Source organism: Pterocles gutturalis, unplaced genomic scaffold (assembly GCF_000699245.1).
Source record: "Pterocles gutturalis isolate BGI_N339 unplaced genomic scaffold, ASM69924v1 scaffold8008, whole genome shotgun sequence".
NCBI classification, from domain to species: Eukaryota; Metazoa; Chordata; class Aves; order Pterocliformes; family Pteroclidae; genus Pterocles; species Pterocles gutturalis.
Genome location: NW_010120377.1, coordinates 3,289 through 14,826, shown reverse-complemented (window position 1 = coordinate 14,826; position 11,538 = coordinate 3,289). Strand labels below are relative to the sequence as shown.

General features: G+C 38.3%; 1 protein-coding gene across 1 annotated transcript; it reads right to left on the bottom strand.

Moving 5' to 3' along the window:
- Window positions 1–201: 201 nt before the first annotated feature.
- On the bottom strand, window positions 202–6,188 carry LOC104464232 (CDK2-associated and cullin domain-containing protein 1-like). Its single transcript, XM_010076880.1, has 4 exons — window positions 6,105–6,188; window positions 3,897–4,035; window positions 1,875–1,918; window positions 202–708 (listed from the first exon to the last, which is right to left on the bottom strand). Exons 1-4 carry the CDS (start codon window positions 6,142–6,144, stop codon window positions 668–670), a joined length of 264 nt encoding a protein of 87 aa, XP_010075182.1. The 5' UTR covers window positions 6,145–6,188; the 3' UTR covers window positions 202–667.
- Between the last annotated feature and the right edge of the window lie 5,350 nt (window positions 6,189–11,538).

Sequence of the window (11,538 nt, the reverse complement as noted above, 5' to 3'; positions counted from 1 at the left end):
AAGTTGCAAAGTGCACAAGCTGAAGGCACAGAGTACAAACACATAGGAAAACAGATTTCAAAATACCAAGTACCAAAAAGAAAAAAAAACCAAAAAAAAGAGATAAAAGAAAAACCTGGAATTTAAAACTCCCTGACAGACGATACATTTATACGGGACCAACTCTTAAAAGGTGTCAAATTTTAAACTAATGAACAAATATTGCAAAATAATGAAATTTTATTCTTATTATTTAAGTAAAGGCTCCAGAAAATACCTTGAAGTTTAAAAACTAATACACTGACGTGTTAACTAGTTTTAAGAATGTCCTTAATATTAAGAAAAGAGTGCAAAAAAGATTCTTCCATTCTAACGCTTTTGGAAGCTGCTGATTTTGGCTGCCCATTTCCACTTTGAAAGGATGGTTTTCAAGGTGCATTCCTCACAAAAATTGCAGAACATGAACTTGTTGAGAGGGCAAACCAAGGAATCACATCTTTCAAAGTCATCCCAATTGTAGCAGCAACTGACATTTTATTAGATAAAGAAGAAAGTTCAAAACTCTTCTTTGAGGCATAGTTTGTGTCAGAGCTCGAGTATCAGCAGTTGCCAAACGAGGCTCCGGATGCCACCTGTGCTCCTCCAGTGTCTGTTCTGGCTAGGAATAGAAGCTGATCCAGTATATTCACTATCTGTATCCCCTGGAGCTTGCACATGCTGATGAGCCATCTGAAATTATATAAAAAGTTCAACAAATTCTCTCATATTAAACTTTCACTCTATATCCTTCCCACCCCCACACATCCCCCAACAACCTGAAAACCAGCAATCCCTCCAAAACGTCAACAGTGCAAACTGAAGCTGATCTAACAAGTAAACAGCTGCTCATTCATTTCAGGTTGTAATAAGAGTTCATCATAAAACTGCATGACATTTTACAGTAGGAAATAAAGGAAACATACTCTGCTGAAAGCACAGGAAGAAGCTTGTCAGAAAGACTACAATAAAATGAAGTTAACACCAGCACCAGAATAGATACTACTTCCCAATCCCCAAGGCTATTTACCAACCAGCTATCGGGACACTGTATTTAAATCCTAACCTAGAAGGTATGAACTAGAATCTCTCCTGGCCAAACACTTAGTCAGCACAGGAAGATGGGACCTTTGACTGACTGCAACCAAAATAGGGATAACTGCAGTAGAGCAACCAACTGAGAATGGAAATACCATTCCTCCCTGTACTTCTTCCCCCTCAGCCCTTAATCTATTATCATGGGAAATGAAGGGAGCTACAAAGTGAAGAACCTCATAGTTAAACATGCAGTGAGAGACCTCATCTACAAATAGAAGAGAACTTCTCAAATACTGCTTTAGTATCTCAATGCAGGTGGACTCCATGTTGTATCAGACACATAATTGAGGTTTCCAAGTTGAAAAGCACAACCCTTCCAAACCCTCTGTTCTGGCAACAGACAGAAACGTGCATCGCCAGCAGGTGATTTATATCAGAGGCGGCCTGTCTCATCACTTCACTGCCTGTTACGTGTATCTTGACCCGGCAGTGACTTGGGACAGCTACGTTCTTTTTCCTGAAGACCTCAGCTCTGTACTTAAATGAAGTGGAAGTGTCTTGGCCTCGGTAGCTAGGATATCTTACTACCTCACAGGTGGCTAGGGGACACTAGCACAGTTAGCCAGGCTCTAGACCCAAGAAGTCTGTATCACCAGTTATAATGGTAAAGGTTACACTGGCAGACAGCTAGCTACAAGATGCAGGTGCAGCCTCCAACACCTTGCCACCATCCCCAAGAATGCAGAAGCCCACTGCTACCTACGTGCCCAACCTGCAAGGTACGGCAGCACACTGGAGGGCAAGGTTAGATGCATACTCACTGTAAGTTAACTCTTCTCCAGCTCTCTTGCGTGACTGGTCACCTCTAGGAAAGAAGAGGAAGAAAGGTATTTGAATTTTAAGAAAAGGGAAACAATAGTGAAATATCTCAGCACAATCAACAACTTTTACAGACTTTAGAAACCAAATGAAAACACAGCAGCAGTAACACACAACTGCTGGAGGCTCAATTTCCTAAAGCAGAAGTATAAGCTATATTTTACAGATTTAATTAGCTCATCCATTTGTTAAAGATAGTAGGTTTGATTTTATAGGATAATTTTTCACAAAACAGATGAGGAAAAACTGCTCCTGCTTTCCTGGAGACAACTGAACACCTGCCTACTGATGGGAAGGACTGAATGAATTCCTTGTTTTGCTTTGCTTACATGGCTTTTGCTTTCCCTATTAAACTGTCTTTATCTCAACCCACAAGTTTTCTCACTTTTAGCCTTGGGGAGCAGTGAGCGAGTGGCCATGTGGGGTTTACTGCCAGCTGGGGTAGACCTACATGAAAAACTCAGTATCTCTCAGTCTAAAAATGCAAGATGCTCCTGAAAACCCAACAATCAGACTCTAAGCAAGTCTGTGCTGACAGCACTCCCTCTTCAACCACAAGATTTAAATAAATAACCGAAGCTGTATAAACACCAGTTGACATTGTTGCCCTGAAAACCCAAAGTCAAATTCCCATCAATTTGTAAAACTTTTTTCTTTTTATTCTTGTGCACACAAACTCTTAAAGCTAGAAAATCTTGCTGCTTCACAAGTTTCTTGTGATGACAGATATTTTCATCACAATGGTTATATTTCACATTTAGCTGCTGGAAGTTGGTAGAAATGGGGCTTTTTTTCCAATAATACTAAGTTTTCTTCTCTGAAACCACTGTTAAGTTGATGGGCCTGCTGTGTATGCCTTGATTAAGGTCTTTCACAAGAGAAATACCACGAAGTAACTGGCTTGTGTTCTCACTTTCTGCAGCAACTGTATTTAATAGCGTTGATAAGCTGACTATTTCAGCTAGAACCTGACATGCCATTAACGCTGATAAGGACATCTCACTGTGCTGTGTTCCTCATGTTATCGTTGTACAAAGTGCAGCAGCAAAGATCACCATTTTTTGGTGCAATTATAGGAGAACAGATGACATTTCATGCTAACCCAGAAGAGAACAAACTTAGCACACTCCTTATTAGAAGAGAAAAACCAGCCTTTTATACATCTATCTTTGGTCATAGGCTTGCCAACCTGGCAAAGAGGGCTTTAAAGTAAAGTTGCTGGGGGAGGGGAACCTCAATCCATCCCACTCCTACCAGTTTGATGCCAGTGCCGGCACTAGATGCCCAGAGCCTGCAGAAAGATGAGCAGGAGAGGACCTGAAGAGCAGCACAAAGGAATTCCAGCAACTCCAGACAGAAACTCAGCTTCATCAGGGGGCTCAACTTGAGTGCCTCCATGCAAACAGGTAGCATGGGGAATAAACAAGAGGAGTCAGATGTTCGCACACCTGCAGTGCAATGATGAACATTTTCCGCTGTCTCTTTTACTGTTTGTTCTTTTTTTTCCCCCCAATTCAATATTCGGAGGAGAAAGCCCTATTTAAAATAAACACCTTGACTATATAAACAGCTCTGAAAGTGGAATAAGTAGAACTCATCAACAGACATTTTCAGAAGCATTGTGGAAAAAAACCCCTCAGCTTGTAGAAAATAAACAGCTAAAGTAAAGGTTGAACAAGAGCATGATCATGCATTAGAAGCGCAATCAAAACACTGGGAGGAATGAAATGTAAGCAATCTGTTTCATGAAAATATTTCAAGACTTCCCATCATCTGCTTTTTGGTACCATCTGCAGGGTTGGTAGTGCTCAAAACATGTTGAAAATAATGGCATATTTCAGATACTGAGCTGTGAAGGTTATTTATTAACTCTTAAATTATTTCTTCTGTATTTTTAGGTGTATCCATTTTTACCATTTCAGCACTGTCCAGCACAATTACTACTGAGGAGTAATAATTATTACCTAGTAAATCCATTCTGCATAAGCTCTCTTTGAAGTTTCTGGTCTTGAGCAGCATATTCCTGAAGCTCAGATTCCACAGCAGGGGGGAGAATATTTGGGATGAATTTAGAAAATAAACCTGGTGCCATCTGTACCCATTCTGTAAGAAGACGGAAAGCAACAACAAAACACATGGAAGAAATCTTTAGTGAAAATTTTACTCTTTGAGGAATGTAACTTTGCCCCATTTTAAACACTTTTTAGGATCTTGAATTTAAAAAAAGAAACAAAACACCAAACAAAACACCCCAAACCATCCCCAAAGCCCACAGAAACCTAGCCTTAAAGCAGAATAAATAATCAGACTGTTAAAATCAGATGTTTACATGTAGTCAACCTCATGATCAAATTTTAATTCAGTTCTTGCTGCATGTCACAGGGCATGCAGAGTCTCTGGACACTCTAGGGGGCAGACACTGATGATCAGCAAACTCACCTGGATAATCAGATCATTTGTAACACTTTATTCCAGGAAGTGTATTCACAAAAATTACTCGTCTTTTCTCTGAGCCTTACTTCTAAAAAGCACAGTCATATCACCGTACAACTCTGCTTCTCCATCCCCCATTTCAAATAAATTAATGCAATTCTCTCATTGATCTTCCAAAGCTTAGACAAACACTTTTCAGGTGGTCATTATATAACTTTAACCGGTATCAGTTCAGCTTCAGGATAGATATGTGAATTAATTTCACTACACTGAACACTGCCTCACAGGCAGGACAGTTTACCTTAAAGCCGCTTCAATGCTGATTATAAGAAACACAGAAGACTGAGCAAAGAATGGAAACTGGGTTTATAGCAACTGTGTAAGAAGTTCTGAGAAAATTAAGTACTCCTCAAGTATTTCTGAAGCCAGACCTTCCAGAGGTTGTAGCAGTTTTAAACTTAATCTTTCCTTGGAAAAAAGAGATGCTTATAAACATATTCACTAAGGCACATTATGAGCTTTTATCTAATTGACACATATGTTTACTCGATTGATGCCAAGCTCCAACAGTCTTTAGTCAGCAAACTCATGAAAATATCATTACTAGTGTGGTGGTTTAAACAACAACCAATGCACTAACCTCCCTCATCATAGAATCATTCAGGTTGGAAAAGACCTTTAAGATCATCAAGTCCAATCATTCACCTCCCACTGCCAAGTCCACCACTAAACCATGTCCCCAAGTGCCACACCTACACATCTTTTAAATACCTCCAGGGATGGTGACTCAGCCACTGTTCCAGTGCTTGAGAACCCTTTCAGTGAAGAAATTTTTCCTAATATCCAATTTAAACCTTCCCTGGAGCAACTCAAGGCTGTTTCTTCTTGTCCTACTTGGGAGAAGAGGCCAGCATCCACCTCACTATGACCTCCTTTTAGGTATGAGCTAAACAACACACTACAAAAAAGGGCTTTTTTGTAAAGCTTTCCCATCCTCATGTCTATTTCTACAAATGGGGATTGCAAAGCAAAAGTAGACTGAAGCTCAGACATAAGCTCAGTATTGCAAAAGGAAGGGAAGCAGGTACCATTTATTTTTGGATATTTTTAATTCTTCCTGTTTCTAAAGTCTTTTCAAACACAGGCTAGAGCTCTGGCCAGTTCTCCAAAACTTAGAGAACCAAAGATTTTGGTACAAAATTTATTAAATTCTGCAACATCATTCTCCTCTCAATATAAATGTTCTTGCACAGGATCTCATTACATACTCACAAGTTAAATTAAGCTCTTTTATGAAATAATACCAACCAAATAATGGCTTCATAGAAGAAACAGTCATTCATTTCACATCAAAGATCTGGCTGTTTGAAGTGCGACTCACAATAAAACTTTCACCATTTCAATACTTCTAAACTTCTGCAATGACAGATTAATTAAACAGCCTTCTTTATTTCTACGAAGCAAAAGAAATATGTCTTCCCTCTGTCTCCAGAGTAGGGGGTTGGGCTGTTTTTTTACAATGAATTTGGTATTCACATGGTACCATGCACAGGTCACAGAGATGGGCAACAAGAAGAACCAGTGCCTTGGCATAGTAGAAGTAAGCATTAAGACAGACAGAACACAATGCACATTTGTTTGTTAAAAGTGCGTTAGATAGACAGTGACCGCATGCATATTTAGGAGAACATACCACAACCACAGTATGAGAGACTCCTAGACACATTTTTCTTTTTTACCTGGTCGTAGTGTATACAGGCCTTTCACAATATTTGCCATGGTTGAAGGAGTTATTTGAAACGGCGTTAACTGAGCTTCCACAAGTAAAGCTGAAACAAAATTAACAGACTTAAGATATTTTTATAGTCAAAAAATACAGGCTCTTACACATACATTTTTGTATCAAAGAAAAACAGTAGTTGGGCTTTTTTTTGTTATCCAATGTCCTCACAAAGGAAACAGCCAGACATCTGATTGACAACTTAATTCGCAAGAGTAATAAAACATCACCCTTAAACAGAAGTACTCTGTTCAAATTACGTATGGTGAAAATGTGAAATAACTTATTTTTCATCCATTTTCAGACAGGCAGCAGGAGTTCTGAGGAAAAACTAAGCAAGCAATGGCTCTAAGTATTCAGACGCAGAACTGAAGTAAACAATTTATTTTTAGAAGCACTCTCATACCGAGTGTGCTAAACACCTGGAGAGCCACAGATCCTCACTTTACAGTATTTACCATCTTGTCCGTAAGACTAAGGCTGGATTTAAAGTCTGTGAATGAAGTACAAGTGGTGTAAAAAAACCAAAACCAAACAAAAAACCCAAGCAAATAAGAAAAGTTGTTTGCTCTTTTTAACACAAATGAACATTTCTATTTCATTTTTGGTCTGTAGCAAACATTACAATAATTGGATCTTCCTCTTGTGGAAAAACCTGGCAATAGCAGACTTACTGCCGATATTACAATAGCCAGGCCCTTAGCCTGCCTTGTATTTATTTGAGGTTTGTGCATCCATCTGAATTACAGAAACAAACAAACAACACATCGAGAAGGTTTAAACCAACTATTGACTTTCAGTTTTTATGTCTCTAAAAAGGAGTTGAGCAGTATACACATCTCTCTGTACCCACTGCGTAGAGGAGAAATTACTCTTAGAATTCTACCTGAAGAGCATATCTCTTGTGCTTAAATTGCAGAAACTCTGGTTTTTAAACTCCAAAGCTTCTGCAGCTCTGTCTTCAGCACCTGCCACTATAGTACTTATAGTGGTTGGCGGCCCTGCATATGGCGGGGGGGTTGAAACTAGATTATCACTATGGTCCTTTTCAACCCAGGCCATTCTATGATTCTATGATTTATTCCACCTACAGATGAAATCTGAAATATGGTGCCTATACCTGAGCACTCCATCATATGTACTTTCATCTTTCAATTTTTTATTATTTTAAATAGCACAGAACAAGGAGATGGCAGAGACAAAGAAAAAAAAATATTTTATGGTATGTATGTATCAAAGACAAGAGGCGATGAGCGCACCAGACTGGCAGCCCACCTCATTCCTCTCAGCATGTGGAACTGCAGACATGCCAGGGTGCAAGATGCTCCACCCTTTCTCCTTCCCTTCCAGCTAATGAAACTCCCATAGCACTCCCACAAGTGGTCCCTTAACATGATCAAGGTGCTGACCAACAGAATTATTTGTGCAAACAATAGCTTAAGAGGATAGTCCACATCTTGAGTATAATGGTGGACATGCAATGTTATTTGTCACTTTAAGGTAATATTCACCCATGAAGCTCATTTCAATTGTGATCCTTAGAGATAACAAGAACAGATGAATTTGCAATATAATGCAATAAAATGAGAAGCCACTTGTTGCTGTTCTAGATTACTGACCACCTCACCTGGCATTAGAAAGGGATTTCATTAATAAAATCAGTGGAAAAATTCCCCCAGAGATCAATCCTACAGAAATATCTTTTTCATCACTTAACTACAGTTTCAGAAATTAACATTTCATTTTTTTGTTTCTGCAACTGCTTACACCATGTGCTACAATGCATATTTAAATCACTCCTCATTCACAGTTGGTAAATACAAGCATGATGATATCTTCAACAAAAATATAACTAAGTAATGGCATATATATTTCCTGTTTCTTAATAAAGAAAACTACAATAATACACTATTCATTAAATCATACAGTATAAATTCATCCAGCCTACAGCTTTTCCAAAAGCCAGATATCAATACGTGAAGAATGAAGAGCACCACTATAGGATATTCTGAAATATGCAGAATGACTTCCATAAGAACAAGACTCATCTCTTTGGATAGATCTGAAAAATCTCAACGCAAGCTTACAGACAAAGACGTAAACAGATAGAAGAGAGATGGGGAGGCACTCTTTATCAGGGAGTGGAGTGAGAGGACAAGGGGTAACATGTATAAGCTGAAACAGGGTAGATTTAGATTAGATATTAGGAAGAAATTTTTCACTGTGAGGGTGGTGAGGCAGTGGCCCAGGTTGCCCAGAGAAGCTGTGGATGCCCCATCCCTGGAGGGGTTCAAGGCCAGGCTGGATGAGGCTTTGGGCAACCTGGGCTAGTGGGAGGTGTCCCTGCCCATGGCAGGGGGGTTGGAACTCGATGATCTTTAAGGCCCTTTCCAACCCAAACCATTCTGTGATTCTATGAAAAGATGTAAAACTTAATCTCTATTTTTGCAATGCAATCTACCTAAACGTTCAATCCTATACTACTTCCTAAGAGAGGATCACTTAAACTCAAGGAATAGAAACAGCCATGCCAGACACACTGAAATTACTTTTGTTGTTATTTTACAGTCTTACAAAACACTTCCAAATAATAAGGCTTTGGTCTTGCTTTATTAGAATAATTACTGAAAGTCAACAACACAGAAGTTGCACAGACTCCTTCTACCTACTCCTAGAAGCTCCACCTGCGGCATTTACAAAGATAGAGCTGGGTGAGGCAGAATAAAACTAAACCCGAGACGAATGACAGCAGTAATGACACCGTGATACTATCTGACCACCTCCAGAGTGTTTATGAACTAATAATTCATTTTACAGACTAAGTAACCAATATGCAAAGAAGTTAATTAACCTGCATATAGTCTTGAAAATAACCCATGGCAGAAACAAAGAGAAGTGTGGGTTCCACGATGAAATGCTTTAAATGCAGAAAAAAATGCTTTGAAATATTGTTGAACTGACACAATACCCAGAATGGCCTCGGGATTTTTTTGAAGAATGGTGGACAAACTATATTTGTGTGTGAGGTATGAACACACAGCACATCAGGTACTCTGCAGTAATTGAGTTACTCATTATTGCAGAATAACACCGAAGAAGCCTGTCCCTCAATGAAGGCTTACGCTCCTTCATAACTACAGTGGGGTACCGGGGGCAAGATCCAGGACCCCAGTAACAACAGGAATAGCAGATGCTTTGTTCCAAGTTCAAACTCACTTGTTCATAACTCAAGATTCACTTGCAAAATCTAAATTTAGCTATTCTAAAAATCTTTTTCTATCCTTCAATATTCCTTTCAAAATAAATCTATTTTGCTTGGCAAAGATGTAATTCTTCTGGCAGAACAGTGAAACTTTTACATGTTAGCACACAAGACTTTTTTCCCCCAATTTGCAGTAATCTAATAGAACTTCAAAGTAGGATATTTTAAAAAATTATACATAGACATGACTTAGGCAGATGGGTTCAAAGTTGTAATTACTAAACAATGCACTTAAAATTACAAAGTGTATTCCCATTAAAAGCAACTCCAACAGCTTCGACAACCAAGGTGTTAGTCAGCTGTTGCTCTCCAGTTTTCAACAGAAGCAGAACTGATTGCTTAATGAAGAGACAAAGTAAAACATATTCCACAGATCTTTACCCCATTGTACAAACTCTGCTCTTTAGCACATAATTCCAATATTTACATTATTTTGCAGAACAACTTTGGTATCTCCACCGAACTTGAGCCCTTACACACCTGTGAGAAACACAAGGATGCACAGCAGTAACGATGGAGCATCACCAGTGCACAGCATGAACAAACCTTAACAGCACAAGCTCACCGGCAGTTCTGCCCTTTAGGAATATCATCAGATCACATGAAGTCAAATCTACAGTATAATAAATTACCTTTCTCTCAGCTAGACTATAGCAGGTCCATTTGACCACACATACCGTTCTACTTCACTGTGATAACATCAGTTTCACTTGGAACATGGCTCCTGTATCCCAACCTTTACTCCCACGCAAAGCACTTGACAGAACCCCACGTTGCCAACAGCAATTCAATAGGAAGGCAACTGCTACGGCTGGTGTCCAACAGTGACTGTAGATTTTTGTTGTTCTTGAGGTTTTTTGGGAGGTTGGTTGGGTTTTTGTTGTTTATTTGTTTGTTTCTATTCTTTGGCATTTTGGGTTTATTGGGGTTTTTTTACCTGCTGCCTACTTTATTATTAAATTGACTGATGAAGCTTGATTATATATTACCTTTTCATTACTTTAATCCAGGTACAATTTGTACACGTTAACTATCGACCTAGAACTTCAAAAGCCTTTTGCATGAAAGCCAACCTTCCCTCTGGCTTAACCCTCACATTTGCAGTTACATCAAACTCCTCGTGATTCTGCATTTTTATTTTCCTTTAAACAGAACTAAAAATAAATTCTTAGCAACTTAAATTCTTCAAGAGATTGTAATGAATTAGAAAAAAAACCATTAAAAGTTGTATTTATTACTAAGCATTTGGTGCTAGGCATTTAAATAAAGCCATGGATAACTTTTAAAATATTCATTACAGAGCCCAACAGCTTTATTAAGTATCCAATAAAAATGCTACAAAATAAAAATTGCAAGGCTTAATCACATGGTAAATATTCAGTATTCTAACAGGAATAAATACGAAAAACAAAGCTATAAATGTAGAAATACAGACTTTTGGACTTCTATAGTTGGAAAATAAGGTGATATTTTCATGTTTACAATTTTATGAAGGCTTATTGAAATGGGATTATTCTTTTTTTGTTACAAAGGAACTAGATTAAACATGACAGTCACTATTTGAAAATATATTTTCCAATTAAGATATTTCCTTACTTTAAGGTGCTGCAACTTAATCAACATGAAACAAGAAAAATAAGAAACGTAGCTGCAACTTTTTAAAGTAACCTTGTTCTTTGATGAAGAGTTTAGCTCAGTGAGAAAATGTGTGTGTAAAGTGTTATTTAAAGAAAATTAACATATTTTATAATATTTGGTAACAGTACTGCTTCCAATATGGTTATAATAAAATTACTTAGCCCTTAGCTGTCAAATTACAGCTACCAATTCCGTATTAGTGCTACCAACCTTAAACTGGTGAGCGTGTTATTCTTGATTATTCCATCAGATCTACAGAACACAGAGGGTATAAGAAAGGAAAGATTAATACCTACAAAAAGCTATCCTGTACAGCCCTTGAGAGGGTAGGGGGACCTGCTGAGGTCTAAGAACAGACTGGCATTAATGTGCCAGTTTAGTGTTCTGAAGAAGGAATGGCTGATTATCCTGCAATAGCAGAGCCCCAGCACATTCCCTATATGCTGGAAAAAAAGTAGAACATAATACAACTGATTTTCACTATCAGTTATCT